This window comes from Homalodisca vitripennis, chromosome 6, assembly GCF_021130785.1.
Source record: "Homalodisca vitripennis isolate AUS2020 chromosome 6, UT_GWSS_2.1, whole genome shotgun sequence".
In the NCBI taxonomy this organism is placed as follows: domain Eukaryota; kingdom Metazoa; phylum Arthropoda; class Insecta; order Hemiptera; family Cicadellidae; genus Homalodisca; species Homalodisca vitripennis.
In genome coordinates this window covers 73,036,836-73,061,667 of record NC_060212.1, presented here as the reverse complement: position 1 = coordinate 73,061,667, position 24,832 = coordinate 73,036,836, and the positions used below count along the sequence as shown (strand labels likewise).

Here is a 24,832-nt window from a genome sequence, read left to right as displayed (position 1 = left end):
TCCTTCATTTTGCATATTTAAAATCACCAAAACTTTATTAGGGGGTCCCAATTGACCCTTTCATCAGCCCACTGTATCTACAAGCATACAAAGGATGTCACACATAGCACCCTATTGGATATCTGAGGAATCGGATCTATTACAGGCCGACTACGAGCAGATCTTCCACATCATCAGTAATTGTGAGCTTGTTCTTCTATTAACACTAGTTGTTTATTATTCCAAATTCAATAGTTCTTAGATTTCTTTCCATTTTTCAAAAATAACTATTGGTTTTTCTGCCTATATTTAGTCCAAAACCCACGATTCTGATATTGAAGTATTATCTCATTTCATTTTGATCTATATTTATTAATTTATAAGAGTTACATTAACCTTTCTAAATTCATTCAGAAAAGATTTATCAAATAGGATTGTTATTATACTTGTGTTAATAATTCCTACAGTTTATTTCTAAGATATTGTTCTTTATTAATAAAAACAAATATAGACGATCAATACTTATCCAAATGAATTAATACAGAGCAAAATTACTTATAATGTATTAAATCATCTTTGAACCATAAAATATTTGTTGCAAAAATAAAATTATGATAACAAACAAGATTACCTTCTTTGAATCCTTCAAAACACATAAATTCATGTGAATATTCAAGCTTTACATCCACAATTTAATTATAATTAGGATGGATTTTGCGATGAAGCTAACCCAGAAGATGAACAAGGATTAATGTCCCTATTTGGGTACTCCAGGACTCTTTGACCCATAGAACAATCAGATACGGCCTTAGGAATTTATGTTGTAGTGAACACTGTATTATGTCAGCGAGTCCAAGTCATATAAGAATAATGGAAATATTCAAATTAAGTAATAAAATCAGATATTCCAGATGAATTCTGCTAATTCTTCCTAAATGCCATAAAGTTTTGATCACTTCATAAGTTTCTTCAAAAGTTATAAAATCAAAATTATTGAGATCATATTCATTTACCATAAAATTAATGTAAAATTATTTAATAATCTAATGTATCATATTTTATGACAGTTTTGAATGTTGTCATCATTGTAAATATTTAATATAATGTATCCAATTAACTCAGCACAAGTTCAAAACAGCTTGTGATGGCAGACGGAGTGTACAACACACAGTATCATCAGGTACAGGATCTTCAGTTCTTTCGCTCTATTGACTTGGAGAATCTGGAACAAAAGAAAATTGACTATGAATAACCATAACAATTTTTTATGATATTTATTGTTTAACCTGTATGTGGTTATTCACCTATTTTGTTAGAGCTTTTCTGTGGTGGCTCTCGACACGAGTCCCACCATACATGGCAGAACACTTCCGCGTCTTTTACAGTTTTCTTTAAAGTGAACAAACAGATGCACCAATCACATAATGTTTCACTGCTATGGTTTGTCGTTTATGTAGAACTAGATTTTCTTTTCATTACTAGTTAACAAAAAGTAACAGATTATTTATTCCATACGATACATATTTGTTGTTGTTAGTGTCAGTAAACATGGCTGATGATAGGTTATACCACAATAAAATACGCCATGAACGATTCCAATTATTTTTGCTGAAGAATCTAGTATCAAGAGTGATGAATCTGAAGAGAAACAAAAAACTTTCAGTATCAGTTAATTTCACTGAGGGAGCTGAATTTCAGGTAAAATCTTTAACCCTGTATAACTTGCCAACAAAGGATTTCTGGACCCATGTTTATATGATATGTTTCCATTATTCTGATGAGAGGAATAAGCGTGTGCAGTATGGCAGATTCCTCCTGAAACATCCTGTAAACATGCTTGTGTCGTGATGCTGAGATCAGGACAGGTTGCTATACAGGAGTCGGAAGCTGACAAACCAGTGATAGGCTCTTATTGCCTTTTTTTGCCAAAAGCTTTTTTGGTCTGCACTTAAGTTGCCCAAAAGTCTTACACCATAGTTGATTTGCGAATGAGCAGATCAAAGTAGACCATTAACAAAATTTCTAAACTGAGACATGATCTTAAATCTTTTAAGAGACAGGTTACTCTAGACAGTTTTTTTGCACAGATTGTTTACATGTGCATCCCAGCTAGTTTAGTGTCAAAATAAATATCCCACAGATTGACAGGATAAAAATAGGGATGATACAAAATGTCTATATTATGTTTTAGTAAGAACAGTATATGTTCTGTCTTATTTACATAATCAGTCTTGTTCTAAATAATCTGTTAGCTGGGTTCTAACATTAATAGTATTAGTATTATAACACATCAAGGTTGTGACATCCTCATATAACAATAGAAAACTTGGTACACTTATACTAAAATCATTATTACATACTAAAAAATAAGGAAGGGTCCCAAAACAGAACCTTCGGGGCGTCACCCCTCCAACTACACTTAAATATTCTGAGGAAGAGTTATTAATACACATAATTTTGTTCTCTGTCTTTCAGGTAACTTTCAATTAATTGTAATTCCCAAATTCCTTATTCCATACAATTCAAGTTTTTAACATAAAATAGAGTAAGTTACGGTATCAAAAAGCCTTGCTCAAGTGATCTGGTCTAAAGCGAAATCAATAAGGACTGATTCAATTGTTGGATGTACAGTATTGAAAAAGTTGACGTTTTAAAAAGGATTCTATTATTTTACTCATTATCAGAACTATTGTTATAGGACAGTAGTTCTCTGGTAAATTCTCGTCTCCTTTTCTTAAATATAGGTGGTAACTTTAAAGAGCTAGTAAACTGATCCTCAACTAACATTTAATTAATTATATAAGTAAGAGGTAGAATTATTACATCTATAATATTCTTTAAACAAAGTTGGGCGTTCCATATAAGTCTTCACTACATAACTGAACTGCTCATTTTGGAAACAACATAAATTTACAGTATCACTGTAAATTACATTCCATTTGAAATCATGTTTAATAACATTAACGTGATGAGGATAGTTCTCTAAGAGATCAAAATATGATATGTTGCAGACATCGTCAAAAAAAGCTGTATTGTAAAAATAAGATTTACAGATATAGTCTATACAAATCAAATAATAAATAAAAAATAATGAAATTTCTGGGGCTTACCAGGTATTGGTGGTAAATCATCCTAAACACTTCATCATAACTCTACCAGAACATTTAAACATACATTTTTATTTTCTGCAAACTAGAAAAATTAAATTTTTACTTCTTTTGTGAGATTAATTCTCTAAATACACGAGGCGTGTTCAAAAAGTAAGTACCAAAAAAAAAAAAGTAAAACAATTTTATTTATACATGAAAGCCCAAACCTTAAACTATTTTTTGACATAGTTTCCAGCGATGTTCAAAACACTTTTTGTAGCGGTTTTGTACACTAAATCAAACATGAAACAGTTCAGCCAGCATCAGGTTGTTGGATTTAGTTGGACTTGGCAAGTTTTTTTTTTGTTCTTCATTTATCTTTTTTACCCTCTTCGTAGAAGATTCCACGCCAATGAATGTAGCTACAACTCACGAATATAAAAACTCACCAAATAAAGTAACATTAGTGTGAATGAAAAGTCCCAGGAGACTAATGGTAGTGAGGACTATCAAGTCCATATCAGCTGAATCTCAATTTGCTGGGATAAACTCTCAATCTGATGCATATTCAATGATTTTAATTGTGTAATACAGTATCCACAGAATATGTTACTTACAAGATTCAATCTTCTCCATCGAGATAGTAGCCTAGTTCTTCACTAGTTCCCGTGCTTGAAGAATTCTTGGCTTGATCGTGATTCATCATTTTCACTGCTACTCCCAGACTGCTTTCTCTGGTCTTGGACTTAAATCTGTAAAGTGATACTTATTTACAGACATTGTCAGGTACGGAAAATTTGACGCAATTCAAACTTATATGTCTCACTGAGTTTTGTAACTAGAATCATTCAACCAGACCATTTTATTCAGAGACTAACAGAGTTTCAGAGAAGTACTCAAGCCACCATCTACGTAGTCTCCTACAACCAATCTTCAAGCAGAGTTCTGAGAAACGGTCTATCTCACCCGGAATTTCTGAAGACGCTGAGAAGTGCTGTTAATGTTTACAATGTATCCTCACCCCATGAATCCGATCCATAAACCTTCTACACCCCTAACACAGGAAATCTCAACCCAACCTCAGGTTCACCCTTCTGACTCAACCTGTAATACTGTAAGCCCTGAGTCTCCTGAATCATTAACACATCCACAGCTCTGACGCTGACCACTAACCTCATTGCAGCCTCATCACCCAACAGCCCTTCTGGCAGTTATTGTAACTTTACACCACACCAAACTCTGGATTTAAACTCCCCACTGATAGCTCAAAGAAGTCCAATTTAGACTTTCAAAATGTTTCATTAAAAAAGTAAATCTGAGCATAAATCTACAAATATTCTTTCAATTTTTCACCAAAAACATTCAGCACCTCGAATCGCGAAAAGAATCTCATTAGATATCATTTTAGATCTAATTAAACCGATATTATTGTATTGACCGAGCACAATATGAAACCGAATGAATTTACAAACATTTTATCTGGAAAGCTTTTCTATTACATCTGAGTACAGTCGTACCACCACCACTGGAGGCGGGGTGGTCATCCTGTCGGAGAGGAGTTTAAATTCAAAGGCTCTTAGACTTGAAAAGATTGAAGAGTTGACAGAAGATAAACTTTTTGAATGTTGTGTGGCTAAATATAAAATAAATAAAATATCTTTTGTTCTAGTGGAATTTACAGGAAGCCACAGTTACAAACTCTCGAATTTTTAAATAGGTTAGACAAATTATTTGAAACCTTAGCTGGTCTTAAGGATGTAAAAAAACAGTGTAATAGCCGGAGATTTTAATCTCAATGTTCTAAACACTTCATCTGAAATTCAAAAATTTAAGAATATTCTTAAAAGGCATAATTTTTTATTACTTAGTAGATTTTCCAACAAGAGTTACTTCAAATTCATCTACTGCTATAGATAATATTGTTACAAATTTTGATAAGTCTCTAACACAGGTGACTGGTATTGTAACTGCACTGTCAGATCATGATGGACAAATTTTTTGAACTCAATCTACCAGTTGTGAATGGTCTTGAAAAAAAATTTGAATATGTAGAGTTTAGGGACTTTTCGAAAAATAATATGAGTGTTTTTAAGAATGTCTTGTCCCAATGAAAATTGGTTGACAATGTATTTAGCTGATGTAGATAAAAAGTTTGAGGTATTTAACAGTATTTTTCAATACAACTTTAACTTAATTTTTCCTAAAAAAAAAGTAAAAAAATATCTTGGTAAAAGTAAATGCAGCTGGATTAGTGACAAATTGATTATGGATACAGAAGGATATTGTTGAGCTTACAAAACAAGCTAAACGTAGTGGTAGTGAAGATTTCATGAAATATTGTAAATTGAAAACCAAAGATTACAAAACTAAGCTAGTTAATGCAAAAAAAAACCTTTTATGACAGACAAATTAGAAACTCAGATAATATCAGTAAGAAAACATGGCAAATTATAAATAAAGAGATTGGAAAAAGTTCTAATGTCCTAAAGGGTTCTATAAATTGTATAAAAAATGATAATGATGTAATAATATCAGACCCTTTAAGCATCTCAAATTGTTGTCAATAACTATTTCATAGATGTAATAGGAGATTTAATCCAAAATACAGCTAAGGAATCCACAGTCTCCGCAAGTCATTCAGGTGCAAATGTTCTAGATCAAAATCTTATACAAAAACCCTTTTCGGTGTAATCCGGTAGATGAAAAGGAATTAGATAGAATTATTTCATCATTAAAAAATTAAATCATCGTCGGGCCATGACGAAGTTCCGCTGAAACTAATTTTAAGTATGTTGGTAAGTCCTTGTTGAAGCCTTTAGTTCATTTAATTAACTCGTCGCTTATAACTGGAAATTTCCCTGAAGTTTTAAAAGTGTCTAGAGTAATACCAATTTTTAAGAAGGGGAGAAAAATTTAAAATGAATAATTATCGTCCGGTATCGGTTTTACCTTCTTTGTCAAAAATTTATGAGCGAGTTATGTACAGTCGATTAGTAGATCATCTAAAAAACAATGATTTATTTTGATAGGCAGCAGCATGGATTCCGTAAAGGTAAATCCATTACTTCAGCTCTGCTAGAAATTTACGGAAACTATAAAAGATTCTATAGACAAGGGGGACAAGTCCATAGGGGTTTTCATGGACCTGTCAAAAGCATTTGACAGTATTTCTCACCAAGTCCTTCTTGACAAACTTAAAGTCATGGGTTTATCAAACCTTTCTCTAAACTGGTTTAGATCATACCTCTCGGACAGATCCCAGTATGTTGAGATTACGTCAAAACAAAATACTCTAGTAGTAAAACATAAATCTAGCACACTAAAAATCAAGCATGGAGTACCTCAGGGTTCTATTTTGGGACCATTGCTGTTTTTATGCTACATCCAAGGAATGCCCTCAATCTTAAACAACATTAATGGTACAAAAAGTAATTTGATCTTATATGCTGATGATTCTAAACTTAATTTGTGACTGCTAAAACTTATGAAAATCTGGAAATAGCCTGTAAAGAACAATTAAAAACCATTCAAACTTATTTTCAAAGAAATAGTCTATTTTTAAATGGCTGCAAGACTAATCAAATGATATTTTCCACTGTACAAAGTAAAGATTATTTTAGAAATACCAATTTCAGTTAAACAAACTAAAATTGAAAAAATTAATAGTATCAAATTTTCTTAGGACTTAATGTGGACAATATTCTTAGCTGGGATGGTCACATAAATATTTAGCGAGCAAAATTTCATCAGGGCTCTACATCTTGAGGCGCATGTCTTTACTGTGTAGCACTGAGACATTAAAGTCAATTACTATGCACACGTGCATTCTCATTTAGCTTACGGGTTGGCCATTTATGGTGGAACATCTAAAAAAAATCTAGACACAATTTTGATACTTCAAAAAAAAGCACTAAGAACAATTCTAAATTTAGAAGAGAGAATCTCGGTAAAAGAAAAATTTTTCCACTTTAGAAATCCCAACAATATATGATCAATACATTTTTAGAGTGCATTATGTGTGTAGGAAGTAATCTTGACAAACTAGATACGCGTAGTAATATTCATTATTACATACTAAAAATAAGAAGGGTCCCAAAACAGAACCTTCGGGTTACCCCTTCAACTACACTTAAATATTCTGAGGAAGAGTTATTAATACACATAATTTGTTCTCTGTCTTTCAGGTAACTTTCAATTAATTGTAATTCCAAATTCCTTATTCCACACAATTCAAGTTTTTAACATAAAATAGAGTAAGTTACCGTGTCAAAAGCCTTGCTCAAGTGATTTGGTCTAAAGCGAAATCGATAAGGACAGATTCAATTGTTGGATGTACAATATTGAAAAAGTTGACGTTTTAAAAAGGATTCTATTATTTTACTAATTATTAGAACTATTGTTATAGGACGGTAGTTCTCTGGTAAATTCTCGTCTCCTTTCTTAAATATAGGGGTAACTTTAGAAAACTTTAAAGAGCTAGTAAACTGACCCTCAACTAACATTTAATTAATTATATAAGTAAGAGATAGAATTATTACATCTATAATATTCTTTAAACAAAGTTGGACATTCCATATAAGTCTTCACTACGTGAACTGCTCATTTTGGAAACAACAAATTTACAGTATCACTGTCAATTACATTCCATTTGAAATCATGTTTAATAACATTAACAGGATGAGGATAGTTCTCTAAGAGATCAAAATATGATATGTTGCAGACATCGTCAAAAAAAGCTGTATTGTAAAAAAAGAGTTACAGATATAGTCTATACAAATCAATAATAAATAAAAATAATGAAATTTCTGGGGCTTACCAGGTATTGGTGGGTAAATCATCCTAAACACTTCATCATAACTCTACCAGAACATTTAAACAATTTTTATTTTCTGCAAACTAGAAAAATTAAATTTTTATTTCTTTTGTGAGATTAATTCTCTAAATATACGAGGCGTGTTCAAAAAGTAAGTACCAATAAAAAAAGTAAAACAATTTTTTTTTTAACAATTTTATTTCTACATGAAAGCCCAAACCTTAAACTATTTTTTGACATAGTTTCCAGCGATGTTCAAACACTTTTTGTAGCGGTTTGTACACTACAACAAACATGAAACAGTTAAGCCAGCATCAGGTTGTTGGCTTTAGTTGGACTTGGCAAGTTTTTTTTTGTTCTTCATTTATCTTTTTACCCTCTTCGTAGAAGATTCCCGCCAATGAATGTAGCTACAACTCATGAATATAAAAACTCACCAAATGAAGTAACATTAGTGTGAATGAAAAGTCCCAGGAGACTAATGGAGTGAGGACTATCAAGTCCATATCAGCTGAATCTCAATTTTGCTGGGATAACTCTCAATCTGATGCATATTCTAATCTCAATTATTTTAATTGTGTAATACAGTATCCACAGTAAAGATATGTGACTATCTCAGAATATGTTACTTACAAGATTCAATCTTCTCCATCGAGATAGTAGCCTAGTTCTTCACTAGTTCCCGGCTTGAAGAATTCTTGGCTTGATCGTGATTCATCATTTTCACTGCTACTCCCAGACTGCTTCTCTGGTCTTGGACTTAAATCTGTAAAGTGATACTTATTTACAGACATTGTCAGGTACGGAAAATTTGACAATTCAAACTTATATGTCTCACTGAGTTTGTAGCTAGAATCAACCTAGAGATATGTAGTGTTGTACTAAGTCCTGTCAATGTTATTACTAGGTATGGCTGTCAGATCGTGCTGTAAACATTTATTCCTCTGACAGTTCTTTTGACGGTCACCTTTCTTTAAATATTAATTAGAACAACAAATGATCATACAATCAGTCAACATATTCTTTTAGCATAAACAGATCTTATAAGGATGAAAGCAATATTACAGGTGCAATATTATATGCAATATGCCATTAAAATCAAAGAACACAGTGAGCATAATAACCTTCACGTTTGACTGCACTTGTCAAGCCTTTTTCGGTCATGGTAATCCAAAATACCTCCACTGGGATGATTGAGCCTTAGTTTCGTCGTCATATCTGTAAACCTATGTTTCATCATCTGTTATAACACATTTCACTAATTCTGCATCGTCATTGATTTCATTTACTGACTTCTGACCTACTTCCATTCGCCATTGTTTTTGTTCAAAATTCAACAATTTTGTAACAGATTTTGCTAACATATGTTTCATACCCAAAATACTCAAAAACATTTCATTGCATGAGCCAACTGATATGCCAACATCATCAGCGACTTCTCTGATCATAATACGGCAATCATTTATAATCATTTCTTCCTTTTTTTTCTCGTTTTCACTATTTGTTGATGTAATGGGGCGTCTGAAACGTTCATCATCTTTAATGTCTTCATGGCCACCTTTGGATCATTTATACCACACGTAAACCCTTGTTTTATTCACAGCAGTGCCATTGGCATATAAAATAATTACAAACTGCACTCAACAGATAGAATAACTTTACCAGTTTTCTACTGTGTAATTATGTTTTAGTGTACTGACTTATATTTATATGATACAGCATATTTAATATGAAGATAATAAGAAAATAGAATACTAGATAAGAACAGATCTTATCAATTCTCACCTTCAATATAACCACTACTCCCCCAGACTCGACTCCTGAAGGACCTGCTTGTTAAAGACTTTTTCATGAAGTCTAGAAACATTCCTCCACCTGCAAGCACGAACAGGTTAGGTCAGTTGTAACTATTCAATAAAATAGTATATTTATTTCTAAAAGTTCGTCAAAAAATCAATAGTAGTTCACTAGCAAAGTAAAAAGTACAAAGCATGTGCTGAATATACATTTCTAAAAGAGGTTCTACTGTGGTATAAAAGATTAAAAAGACGAAAATGAAAATTAATAAAATTGGCTAGCAATAGTTTGATGATGTTAGAATGTAAGTTTAATTATGTGAACTTGTACTCTAAATGCAGTATTACAAAGAAAACCATCATGTAACGTCCTGAATGGTATCACAATCTGAGGGGCAGAAGGAACTAAAGACTTTTGATATAATCACACAAGACCACTTCCTGTTCCCAACTTCGATATGATCGGCTTTTAACAATCTCCTCTTTAAGTAAAATTACTATTTTTTATAGAAAAGCATAATTACTCTAGAAATAAGTCTTGACAAACAGCAGACGATACATTTTTGCTTTGTTTTAATTAATGGTTGTTTGCCAAAGAATACATGTTTAATGTAAGACTTAAGCAATAAAAATATAATGAGTTGCAACATGAAAAATATTGCTGAAAGACTTGAAGTGAATGCAAAATGGAATTGTCACAATTACGTGAGTTTCATCACTATAGGCTTTTCAAGCATTCAAGTTTGATAATGATTACTTAAAATCTACAGGTACTTTGCATTTTCTTTAAGTATCACTGTTCTACCTGCCTTGAGTATGGCTGGTTTTGAAATATTACAGGGAAGCACATGATAATAACTTCTGGTGACAAGACAAATTGAATTTTTACTTAAATTTTTTTCCAAAATGAATATCAATGAACATAATTGTACATTACAAAAAAGAAATTATTAAAGATGTTTAGATTTGAAGTAAAATTGAAAATTATGAAACTGATTACATTAGTACTAATTATTTATTTATTTGATATATTCAGGGGGTTACAACATGCATATGCTATAAGTAGGTATTGTAACAGATAGTTTCAATTTAAATTTAATTTTCAAATAGCTCGTGACAAGATTGGTAATAGTCATCTATTACAAACACATGATTATTACATGTAGGCTTAAAATAGTTAATAATGAAAAAGATAAGCAAACTTTATATTGGGATGAATTTGAATTATTTAATTACAAAACTACTAAATAAATTTATAATCTACAGGTGATATTAACAAATATTAAAGTAAAACATGGTGGTTTGGGTCGGAGGCTAAAAGGCTCACAACTTCCGTCGAGTTGGCCCGACCATCTTCTGGCTTTAACCGTTGTAGAGAAAGGACGTGTGTGAGTAGCTCTCTTGCGAGAGAGCAAGTGTTTCATAAAATTGGATTATACGTAAATTTGTGAAGTGGAAAATTTGAAATTATGTATTGTGTAATGAGGTTAACATTCAATTATATTTTATTTTAATTATTGTGTTGTGAAATGACGTGCATTACTCGGATCATTAAAAAGCACATGTTTAAGTGAATCAAGCTGGTGCATAGAATTTACGTTCAATACATAAATAAATGTTATACTAATGAAGTACAGGAACATTTTTAATAACCTGTAATACATCAAATTGGTGAGTATGTCATATTATTCAGACTGAGCTAGGCCTACATTGAACTCACTTTAAAACCACATAGTGTTATTCACTCAACACACCTAGGCCTACATTGAACTCACTTTAAAACCACATAGTGTTATTCACTCAACACACATTAAGACTTTTACACATGACATCACAATGTGGATTCATCAATGAATATGGTTACAATAAAATTAAGCCATTCTTGAACTTACACATAAGATCAGTATTGAAACTTTCAAACACCACCATTTTGTAATTTGCGGCATATTGTTCTACTACTTAAGACCTTTAAAATGGTAAGCACATCAGTCTATGCTTACATTTAAGATTTTCCACTGATTCCTTACAGGCCATTTCTCTGAGGTGGTGAAGAGCTACTGATGTCATCAAAAGGTCCAATTTTAAACCCTACATCACTGTACAAAGTGTTATGTTGTACAGTGAACATGTACTCTTAAACGTCTATGTTTAGACGTTTAAGAGTACAGAAGATATTAGACAATTTCAAGACTTCAGCACCCCTGTGTAAGTTCACCATAGTTAATCGACAAATGCATAACAATAACCGTTACGTTAAAATGCATAATTTAAAAAATATGTTATTAGTTATACAAATTTACTGTGTGTATTTAATGGATGCTTTAGATAGAGTGTTATCAATATATTATTAAACGCTTTGCTCTATTATTTCTTATCATTCTTTTGTCATCAACCTCTTCTGTGTCATAGTAAAAATATACTGCACTTTTAGTATATTTAAATATGTTTTTAAATAACTTGTTTGTATAAAAATTAAGAACTTGTTTGCTGAGTCTTTTTTTACAAACAGCATAATGCACTTGTTAGCAATACCTTGGAGTGTATGTGGTGTTAATTGACTTTCCAAATACCTGAACAGTGTGACGATAAGGTTTGAAAACTCATGCACAAGTTGTACCACCCGAAGTCAAACGTGAATGCAAGAATAAATTGCTTACAAATACTAGAAAGAAGATGTTACTACTCACCATTTTCGTTTTGCATGTAAAGATGGTACCACGAGAGGGAGAAAATGAATGCTAAGATAAAGAGGTTTGAGGACACTCCCAGAATGGCAGAGAGCAGGGGCCAGTGGAACATCAGGTATCGCAGACCACTCAGGTGGGCTTGGATGTGAAGAGAGGCTGAGTACAGCTCTATGAACCTTGACTGGATCTCCAAGTAGATGTCAGTCACTGGGTGGCCCTGATAAAATATTTCAGTATTGGTCATTTCTGGAAATTATGGGCACCAAAGCAATGGGATCTGATAGATAATATACATGAACTAATGGTTAGTTATACATACGAGGGCTATTCAGAAAGTAGGGAACGTTTTGGAATTTTTAAAAACCTAGTGCAAGAAAAATTGTATTACATACTACATATGAAAGAGGGACTAAAATACTAATTTTCTACATAATCATCATACAAATTCAGGCACTTATCATAGCAGTGAACAAGCTTTGAAATTCCTATAGAATTCTGCCGACTATGCTCTCAGCCACTCAGTGACACGTGCCTGGAGCTCCTCAACATTGTCAAAACGCTATGTTGCTAGCCAGGTCTTCATTTTCAGTAAAAAATGAAAATCACTTTGAACAAGGTCAGGATGTAGGGGGTATGACAAAAAACTTCCCAGTTAAATGGGTTCTTGTGTAAGGTTTGCTGTATGAGGTCCGGGCATTGTCATGCAAAAGCAAAATTTTGGATGACAATTTTCATTGGTGCTTGTTTTGGACAGCTCTCCTAAACTTTTGTAATATTTGGCAGAATTGCTCAGAGATTATTGCTACACCACAACCCGAGAAAACCTATAAGAAGAACACCTTGCCTGTGCCACTGTTGCCATGATATTATTTTAAGGGAACTTGTGTTCTGCCATTTTTAAGCTGAATGCACCACTTTCTGACAGAACGTCATTACGTTGTTCCTATACACTTCACACAGTTCCCGATGAATTTCTATTGGTTTTAGGTTTTTTGCCAACAAAAACTAATCACAGACTGCACTTTACAACTAGTGGTATTTTCAATTTCAGCACACATTTCAAATTTGAATTAAAAATTTCTTTTGAACCGTCAGAGCAGAGATCCCCATTGGCACGGCTGGACGCTGACTGAGGTGCCGAGCACGAGCACACCAATATATACGCGATGGGCAGGTACCTGGTGGCGTCAGGTGGAAACATTGCTTATTTTCTGAATAGCAATTAAGAAGAATAAATTAAACTAATCAATCTCTTTGTTGGCTCTATGTACAATTTACAATAGAACACAGAAAATGATTTTTTTTATAAACTAAACTTAATAAGTTAAAATAACTTTTTGCGGTTGGATATTGTATCATATTATACTATTTTCTCAGTCTCAACAAAATTAAAAGAATCAAAAACAAACTTTTTAATGTTTTCAGTTATTTACACCTAAAAGGGGCAAAGTTATCCATTCTAAAGATTCGCCTTCTCTAGGTTACTATTACGTTGATTGGAATCAAGCCTTAACTTTGGGAACTAATTATAAAAATCACTTTGTCGAAATTTATTCACTAACAACGTTCCAAGAAAATTTTAGTTGAAAATTTTTCTATCTTGGACCTCTGCTGCTTTGGCATCCTGGGTGAAGAAATAAACCACGTAGAATATCCATACCAAATTTGGATTTATTTATAAACAATAAGTTAGTGCAGACTTGTTTCAACACTTCCATTCTACACCTTTTCACCCTTTGACTACATTTTATTAAAATCTGGTCATGAATTTGAAAATAACCCATAAAATCTTTAGCTCATGTTATGTAAGAACTGTTTCCTAACAAAGCTTCCAGAACAGTGTTGTAAATAATTGTCTTCATTTTGGGATTCACATACACATGCACATGCACGTGTACGTGCGCACACACACACACATAGACGCACGCACACACAATTAATTACTAGTGGAATATTCATAAAAAAGTTGGATATAATTTGTTCAATAATAAGAGATCTGAATTAGTCGCTTGATTCACTGTTTCGATTAGCGTAGTAACTAAGATAGAAAAATTATTTTAGTTTAAGATAGTTTTTAACTCAATATGACTTTGTACTTGTTACTGCTGCTCTGCAATGTCAATGTAATTTATATGTACAAATAAAAGTTCTGAAATTTAATCCCCTTGTTTATATTTTATTCAAATACAGTTTTAAGTTTATTATCAACCTATAAAATCACTACATAAAGTTTTGTTACGATTGCTTTAATATCAAAACTCATTATGTCATAATTGTTTTAAATGCTTTTCATCTTAGGGCTATGCCCTCTTGGGTCCGGTTGAGTTGAATGAGAGAATTAAGTTTAAAGAGTCCCATAAACGTAGTACCAAATTTAGCAAAGATCAAACAGAAAACATGCTGCTTTAATGTTTATAGACAGACAAACAATTTTAAACATATCCTGCATTTACATTGTTAGATTCATCACTATCAGCCAATTAGGGGCTCTGTTGATTTGATGACCCACTGATATTCTAGTTCTCATTACAGTATTTCTGGTTATCAAACGCCAATTAATAGAAGAACAAACTAAACATCACTGTGTTAAGTTTAAAATAAGTTTTTATACCAATTCTACTGACTTTTAACGTTATTAAAACCTTGTTTATAAAGAATCAAAGTAACAAATTCTTCAATTCTTTGTTCTATCCTTAGAATGAATACATAATAACAACTAATACACACAATCAACAGTAATTTGTATATACTCAAATCAACATTAAAACTAATACTTTATACACTTTGGTTAACTTATCCTTAAATAGAATGTTACCACTCAAGAGATTGTAAAATATGATTGTGATCACAGGCAGTTTATAAAGGCTTCACAATCAATGCCTATATTTAACAAGTTTGTGCATTTTCAATACTCGTAATGCTTCAATTTTCCTGAAATATACAGGGTGTAAATTAAGTCTCAATACACATGGATATATTCCAAACGGATTGAGATATCAATGTACAACCTTCACCATACCTATTAAAATAATTTTTTTGATTTTTTGAATGATAAAAAAATTTCCCCCTCTTTAAAAGAGGAGTACGGGGGGGGGGTTAACTTTAAATTTTCGAATTGCAACCCCTATCTTGTGACATGTCATTGTAAAGGTATATTTAATAGAAACACAATGGCACTAAGAAAATACTTCTATGCCGTTTCTAGTAAAAGTCTTTTTTTGTTACTTATAGCCTATTCATTTTAGTAAACCAAATATAACAACACAAACAAAATCTCACTCACTTTCTGGACCATGACTGTTGTGAAATAACCAACCTGTCAAAGAGTCAAAAGCTCTTAAATAAATTATTTGATTTGACTCATTGCAAGTTTTCTGTAATATTTCAATTCAAGTAGGTTTAAATATCTGACACCATTATAAATTTCATTTATTTTAAAATTAAATGCGTATGGAGGTAGAACATTTTTTTTGTATACGAGTATATCAACACAATATTACAGCACCACACCTTTAATTATTATCGTAACTTAAAAACATTGTCTTTTTATAATCTTACTTTTAATTTCTCATGGTTCTTTACTATATTTAACAGATTAGTTTGTATAACATGATAAAACTAAAACTTAACAAATTTACAAAGTACAGTTTATAAACAGATGGACACATTGTGTTTGGTACATTCTCATACATGATTCACTTCCATTTTTACCTGGTGTTCTTCAAAGTCTGAATAAAGTTCGATGGTAAGTAACTGCTTCTCCTCTTTGGAGCCGAACAAGAAGAAAGGAGAGTTAACACATGTGTAAAGGAAGTTGAGGAACTGGCTACGGTAGTGCAGCATAGTGGAACGGCAAGAATTTGACACAAGCACTCCTCCCTTATCTACCATTCTCGCACACACCATGAACATGCCTAAACGAACAATATTGTTAGAAATTGATTTCAAAATTATCATTATTCAAGCTATAACAAGTTACAACATGTAGATGTAGTACTGACAAAACTACATGGGCCTTGAATTTGTGCCTCCTTTTATGCTATTTCTTTATGTATGGTTCATTAAAACGTTATATTTAAAAGTAGATGATAATGGCCCAATATTGATTATTAATAATTCATCAGGCTTACACACTGAGTCTTTACACTTACCATTCTGGACATCAAGTATACATTCATATAGAATTGTAGCAAAACACCTTCAGTGTGGGTCTATACTGAGTGATTTTGACTATTCGTACACAGCCTAATGCACTATTGTTAATAAAACTTTAATAACAAATTCTTCTATATAATTCCTGAAACCAATCATTCCCCAAACTCTTCTAAATTTGTCACAACCCAAGAACTCACCACATGATCCTTAGATCAAGAGGTGACTGAAAACCTTACTTCAATAAAGCAAATAAAAGATCGCCAAATGAAACCTTAAGAATCAAACTTCTGGTTTTCAATTCCAAAGACTATGCTTCATGACATATTTATAAAACTCATATATTAGGCCAAACTAAATAGACGATTTACAGATTGTCCCATACCACAATATCTTACGCACTCTTTCAAAATTATACACAAGAACATGTTATGACCAGTTTGTATATTAAATATACTAGTCGCAGCAATATTATGTAAAAGAACTAAGATATTTACCAACAAAAACAATCTTTTATGTAATGAACAGTTTGAAATTTAAATACAAACAAGGCAATAAAAACAATAATAGTTTTCAGAAAATTTTTAGAAATGTAAATACATTTTTTTACGTAAGTAGCATTAACTGACCTAACACAACCTTCTGATTTAATTGACATTAACATGAATTCAGAGGCATTGTAAATAAGCTAAATAGCAATGATACTAATGAATTAGAATTAATTGATTTACTTCTAAGCAACATAAAAAAATTATCAAAGGTCAAGAAAAATCTGATGAAGAGCTTTTTTAAAAAAACTCAAAGAAGCTTGTTTTTATAACTGTTATCTAGCCTAATTATTTTGGTGATAAAATATTTTAAGATTTTAGTAATTTACCAACAATTAATGTGTTTGTTGATTTTATTTTAAATCTATACACAATTGTTATTTGTTTTTTATTTATTGTACGATTTTATATCAAATTGTGATATAGTAAATGTTATTGTAGTAGATTTTACAATCACAGTTTTATAAGTGTTGAAAATGTCTTACAACTCTTATTATTCTATTAATAATGTTATACTATTATTGTACTCTAGTACACTTTCAAGAAATGTATTTTTCTGACTTCGTATATTGCTTTTGCTGAACAATAATACATTTCTTAATTCTATTAATAAAACTCAATTCATACAGACTAATTACATAAAGTCAAATTCCTTGAAAGATTTACAAAAAAATTGATCTCCAAATATCTCCATGGATTCTAAAGATGCTCAAGACTATGATTTACTCAACACAGCCATAATCAATGCAATGCCAATCATTATTTTTTGCCTCCCTAAGTGCTTAGTCTAGATCTTTTGGTGACCTTGGCCTCCAGAGCCTGACAGACCTTCATGTGATGTTAATGGGTCAAAAGTGACTGATTAAATAGATCAGACAGATAGAAACTAAGTTAATCTACTTACTACATTTTGTAAAACATGTGTTACCCAAAAAATCCAATATATTTATAATTATTATTCAGCATTGGTTCACATGACATGTCATATATTAATTTTCAATGAAAAACATTTCCTGTATTAGATTGTCTTTTAAATTGATTAACCCTAAACACGGAAGTTTCCCCATTTAAGGATTTTCATGGTTTTGTGTTATTTTGGTTTAAAAGTTTTTTTTAATATTTCACCCAACAAGTGCTGACTTGTAATATTATACGATTTTTGCAGTATGTTGAAAATAAATATTATCTACATACAAATTTATAAAGTGTAACATATTATACGAGTATATATGTATATATATATATATTGTTTCTTTTTTCAACAAAAGCTACAGAACAAAAAAGATATTAATTACAATTACTTACTGTTTTATGTTAAAAAGTTATTAATTAACCATTTTGGATATTTGTTTTACCTTCTTCACATTTAGCACTTAAATAAACATGCGCAAACAACAATAAAAAATACACAAAATAAAATGTGTTTTTTTTGCCTTCTGAAAAGCCCTAAAAAAAATAAAACAATTGCTTCAATCAAACAGAGGAGTTTTAAAACAGAAAAAATAAAGACACATGTGTATAAAAATAATAGGCGTTTTATTTTATAACAAAATACATTGAGAAATATCATCAATTATGGATGATCTTTACTAAATGGCAAATCAAATTGCCATTTAGTAAAGACGTCTCTTTGTTAGTCACTGTTCACAGAAAATTTCTCATTGACAGAGGTTCTTATTTCATGCTGTTATCCTCACAAGTTTATCTCTAATAATCCAACTCCAGCAGAACATGTCCTCATGCAATGATTTCACGATATAATTATTTTGTTACATTCTGTTATGATTTATCTTAAGCATTATGTATGATTTTAAAAGGAATTCTTCTATTGCTGATGTTACATAAAACCTTGTATGATGAACCTTTTGCCTATTATTAAAGTATTAGTGAAGCCTGGATAAAAATAACAGTTATAAAATGTAATGTACAAAACATTGTTTAATAATTAGCTTTTCCTTACCAAGATCAACATTGGCTGGAGATTCTGGCATTTCTAAGTTAAGAAACATTTTATACCTCTGCCCAATCATGAGTAACTGCTGCTTCTTAGTTAACTGCACGTGAGCTGAGGGAAAACTACAAACTCCCTTCTCAGTTTCACAGGCTCTGCAAATAAGAAAACTTTGCTCTAAAAGTGTCCAGTTCAAGATAGTTTGTATCCAGTACAATTTCCTTCTGACACAAGTTGGAAGGATCACAATTCCTTTGTATAAAATAGAATACAAATTCTCAAAGTAAGAATTTGAAGATTCGTATAAACTTGCAATATTGTTTATTGTAAAAAAAGTACATGAAATTTTACTTTGGCTTTAAATAGTTTAAATTACTTTACATAGTCCTAATAATGTGATGTACATTTTGTCTCTACCTGCTATACAAAATAGCTATAATATATGTAATATCTCTACACAAGGAATAACAGTAGTAATTGTACACTTGAATGTGTAATCGTACTATTAATGTAATCTTTAGATATTCCCCAAGTAGTAAATGATAGTTATAATACTGCTTTATAAATAATGGAAAATGGCACTATATTTTGATTCCTAAAATGAATAAATGATTATTTTACCTAAATCTTTACAAGTACTATTGCCATCAGTTTTCGAAATGATGTATTTAAGCTTCTGGAGTAAGATCTCACTTCCTTGTTTTTTTTAACTTTAAATAAAAAGTAAATAAGTTTAGTATCCTTTGAAACTGTTATCTGTTACCTGATAAGTATTATTTATCAGTAGGTTTGTGCAGGGTGGGTGTAGCCACAGTCTGCACTGCTGGGGGGCGGAGGCAATTCTGATCAGACATTCTGAAATATTCATCTCATAATGGATTAATATTCCAAAACTAATGATCACAAATCCTTCAAACCACCAATCCTTCGGGCTACGAAAACACCTCAGGGTACTGTCTGTACACTGCTGGCAACAAACAAAATATATCCCTGTATACATTCTTCAATATACTACCTATCAAGTAACAGATGAAAATTCCAGAAGGTATGATCAAGAATGCCTCCATTCCTTTGTGAATAGGGTACCTCAACACGAAATGCTTTAAAGGTGGCAACGTAATAGTATACAATTATCATAAAAGTTTACATATTTACTTTCACTTTGTTTCTTTAAAAATGAAATAAATAGCTGATTTAATATGATAACTATTAGGAAATATATACTTAAGCTATTGGTTTCATGATAAAAGTAATTGTTATTTAAACTTGGCTAATGTCTAATGGAAGAGGGGGAATTAAATGAAATGAAAAATGTCTTTATTGGAGTTAGGACTAAAAGGCCTCTCTACCACTTAACCTCAGGAATTGTAGGTGGATAAATAATTGTGTGAACAAAGACATTATGGAACAAGGTTTCCTTATCTTTGAGAAAATTCTGTCTCATTGACCCCACCTCATGTAGTCAAACTTCACTCTCAGGTATCAAATTAACAATTTTAATTTTTGGTACAATAACAACCACCATGCATCTGTGAATAAGTTTTGAACAAGGAAACTTCACTCACCCCTTCTACTTCTTTCTAATCAGAGAATAATTTCCCATCCCAGTCTAATTTCTGATTTTGAAGAAATTGCCGTAATAGGTCAGGAGTAGAGTTGTATTAAATGACAACACATTCAGGACAAAGAGAAGTATCCCTTTTATCTAGACGCTCAAGAGGAACTCGTTTCCTTTCAATCTGTGTCCATATCATTTACCAACAAGCATTTATATAAATCTATCAAGAATAAAGTCTTTGGTGTCCTAAACTATAAGCTCAGAAATTGTTTCATAACAAAACCATCTATCAGTGAATCTCATATAGGATCAAAAGTCTATCTGAACAAACTCTCTCCCATTTTAAAAAATTTGCTAATAATGGTTTCAAGTAGCTGCATGAACCAACCTTTAATGGATTTCATTGATCAAATAACTTTCTGATGGTAGTACAGTATATCTCACACTTTACAGGATCTTTTATAATAGTTTAAAGTGTTACTTTTCATGTGTGTACAGCTGAGAAAAGAACACATCCTACTCTTTCTCTTTCACACAGCAGTAGAGCCCATTCTGAGATTAAAATAACCCTCTTGTCTTCAAAACTGTTGTACCTTTATTTTCCAAACATAGCATGAAAACAACTTATTCACAACCAATCAAGTTACCAGTTTAAAACACCACATAACCAAGAAGCCTACTTGAGGAAGATGATAAGTATAACAGGTGAGTGAGAGTAACAGTCTTACTGGCCAAGATATATTATTTCCTAGTACAGTACGCTTAATTAATTGATACTTAGTCATTGTCATACTGAGTCAATAAAAATTGTACAGTCTTAATTCCTAAATCATCAAGGGCAAAGGTTCAAGATATCAGAGAAGCACCTGCTCTTAACCCTTCAAGTGCCATGACATATCACATGTGGTAAACACCACATAAATTGCCGGCGCTGATTAGCAATCAATTGTTGACATTGGTTCATTGCGTAAGTATTGTTATTTTGGGGTAGGGTACGATAAGCAGACCCGGTTTTTTATATTGAAAAAACGTAATCATCGATACCTAATATTCGCATCTCAAATCCTAGACTATCAATCGATATAAAAGTATCTATAGTCCTCAATAACAATCATTTTATATTAAATTATGGATTTAATATTTACAGTGATGAAACAAATAATTATTATAAGCAAAATTAGGAAAACTGAAGACGGCCATATTTGCTCCTCTCACTGTTACAGTTGTTTCTTTCCCACAAATTTCACATAATGGATTTTTCGTCCAACATGTTAAAGCCACGGAAAACATGTCTCATCATCTTTCAAAGCAATGTCGTGTAGTTTTCTAAAATTGACTGCCATTTTTAATAATCAAATGTTACTTATATGTAAATTTGAAATATTACCGTATGTCTATTATTTGAAAGTGTTTACACCTGTTGATATAGATTATTTAAGTTATTTGTTCAAAATAATTAATCAGTGTCGATTGATTATATTGGTGGTTATGATTAAGTAATATAGTTTGCCAATTTCGATACAAAAAACCGGGTCCGCTTATCATACCCTACCCTTATTTTGTGCTTTATCTGTCTTTTATTTATACCAATTAGTGAAGAAAACGGTAATTCTAAGCAATATATGGGTCAACCTCGATTTTTCTCATATTACAATATAATGTTCCAATAGTCAATTAGAAAAGGAAATGACTAGAATTTCTTGCCGGAAAGCAGTTATAGGGAGCAGGCAACCGCCAGACGGTCATATATTGCTTAGAATTACCTATTAGTGATCAGGGGCACTGACGTGATCTGGGCTTCAAATTTGGAACTACTCGAGTTAATTTTTTCTCTAAAAGAGCAAGCAGCGCGAAGCGCTGCGCACCAGGCAGGCATCGTGTGTGATCCTTTGATCCTTTTTTTTATTAAAAATTACTGATAAATTGTTATTACATATTACAATATAATGTAGGTAATGTATGTAAAACAATTTTAAACACATGACCGTCTGGCGGTTGCCTGCTCCCTATAACTGCTTTCCGGCAAGAAATTCTAGTCATTTCCTTTTCTAATTGACTATTGGAACATTAACTTAAATATTGTAATATGAGAAAAATTGAGATTGACCCATATATTGCTTAGAATTACCAAGAAAACTTTGCAGACATGAAAACTGTATAATACAACCTCTAGACGATAGTATTTGCTCAACATTTCTCAGTAGTAAGCCGAATAGTGCTGGTGATCAAGCAGTAGTGTTATCTTATCAATTGTTTTTCATATCTGTTTACATTTGGAAAAATTAAATATTACACAAGAATTTTCTTTATAATTTCATGGCCTTTTCACATAGTATGCTAAAGGCTTGCTCAAAAAGATCTAAAAAAAACATAATAGGCTACATATAGGCAATTTTGAATGGAACTCATAAGTGTATAACAAAGTTTTAAAAATTTTACACTAACATAATATATTTAAAATATATTCCATTTTATTTTTACCATTAAAAATATATTTTATACTCTTCATTTTATTGTAAAAAACTATGAATATCTGTCAAGTTGTTATTAAACAATATTTTTCTGAAAAGCTCACAAATATACAAACATCAGGCTGGGCAATTTGGGGGCAAAATAGCTATTGTACTCAAATTTTTAAATAAAAAGGCTTCTTTTAGGGATGTTGGCCCACAGGTAGGAGGGTATTTATTATTTTATCTCAGATAACAGTTAAATTATAAAAATTACTTAAGGTAAGTCGATTGGCCCTTGTATAGGTCCGATAGTCTGATAGTTAAGTTAGGTGGGGAGTTTCAATGAATGATGATGAAAACAAGTTCAGAGCTAAAAAAACTTTGAGAAAAGCACTATGATACTAATACTTACGTGAACTGTAGATGCACTTGTCTGGTGTGGGACAACGAAGGCATGTATAAGTAATAAAACACTATGTATAAAAAAATTGAAACCCACACAATAGTTGCAACTATCATTCCCAGCATCCCCCCTTTAAAAACACTATCCCACAGGAGTTCAACACCCGCAATTGTTCTTCTCTTGTAGTTTTCTATGCGGCGAGTTATCATTCTGACAATCCGCATCTTGTATGGAATAAACATAAACATTTTAAAATGTAGGCTGTTTCAATTCAAATTTATTATAATCGATGAATGTAACTGAATAAATGTAGGGTCCTAACCCTAAAGAAACTTTATAATAACTTATTATATCAAACTTGCTGATTTCCCTTTTCAAATATTTACTAGACTATTATTTTTCTAAACTGCTTATTCACATTTGTAAGATAAAAATAAATTATTTCATAGAAAAAATCAGGTTATCTATCGACAAGTAATGTTATCTATCTTCAGTCTAACCCCACAACAACAACAGAACACAGTTTACGTGAACGCATATACAACATGCATTGCTCATTGGTCAGATTACCATCGTGCTAGCAGACCAACAATACAGAAAAGCAGAAGCAAAATCTTCTAGGAAAAAAAGGACCGATTACTTAATAAAAAAAAAACAGCAAGTATTAGAATTAGATTAACTAACAACGAAAGGTTGAATTGTTGCTAATGGTAAATACTCAATTCTTAAAGAAAGTCCTGTGAGTGCAGTTGGAAATGAGTTATAAGGATATTTTTGAAAAGTTTATTCTTGACTACAGTATTAAATTTATGCTATCACAACACAATTATTATTTTTATTTTATACAGTGACTAAAAAATCATTTAGGACTCCTTATTGTGTTCTACTATCTATTACTATAGGTCCATATTCATTGTGCCCGCAGCTAATTTAGAAGGTGGAACGTCTCAGATGATAATCTTCCTAGAAGGAAATAATCTTTTATCAGACTGTCAACATGGTTTTAGGCCTAAGCGTAGCACCATTGCAGCCACTCAAACTCTAATTACAAACTGATTTGAAGGTATGGAGGCTAAAAGGAGTGTTCTCTTTATAACGTATGATATGTCTAAGCCCTTCGACACTATAACACATGATGTGTTGCTAGATAAGTTGTAGTTTTACTCGTTTGACAATGTTGTCATTTCTTTTTTAGATCTTACTTGGAAAATAGATGGATTTGTATATTTAAATGGCTCTTTTTCCAATTCTTTTGAGATTGTACAAGGCGTACCACAGGGGTTTATACTTGGCCCAACATTGTTCATAATTTACATAAATGATCTTCCTAGTAACATCATGGAGCAACATGTAGAGTGTTTTATGTTTGCAGATGATCTGGCAGTGTGCGTTCAGTGTATTAA

General features: G+C 31.7%; 1 protein-coding gene across 1 annotated transcript; it reads right to left on the bottom strand.

The window, feature by feature from the left end:
- Positions 1–327: 327 nt before the first annotated feature.
- On the bottom strand, positions 328–23,987 carry LOC124364438 (seipin). The gene is made up of 7 exons (XM_046819935.1): positions 23,439–23,987; positions 19,025–19,170; positions 16,076–16,278; positions 12,365–12,581; positions 9,667–9,756; positions 8,515–8,647; positions 328–1,201 (listed from the first exon to the last, which is right to left on the bottom strand). The coding sequence occupies exons 1-6, from the start codon at positions 23,675–23,677 to the stop codon at positions 8,520–8,522; spliced, it is 1,023 nt and encodes a 340-aa protein (XP_046675891.1). The 5' UTR covers positions 23,678–23,987; the 3' UTR covers positions 328–1,201; positions 8,515–8,519.
- Between the last annotated feature and the right edge of the window lie 845 nt (positions 23,988–24,832).

What these genes read in the sequence shown, in the direction of transcription:
- LOC124364438 (XM_046819935.1), bottom strand. Translation starts at nt 23,677, where the DNA reads ATGTTTATGTTTATTCCATACAAGATGCGGATTGTCAGAATGATAACT. An exon ending in CAAGTGCATCTACAGTTCAC is followed by an intron (nt 19,171 to 23,438) that starts GTAAGTATTAGT and finishes TCTTATTTGCAG; the next exon opens with AGCCTGTGAAACTGAGAAGG. An exon ending in CAGACTTTGAAGAACACCAG is followed by an intron (nt 12,582 to 16,075) that starts GTAAAAATGGAA and finishes ATATTTTATCAG; the next exon opens with GGCCACCCAGTGACTGACAT.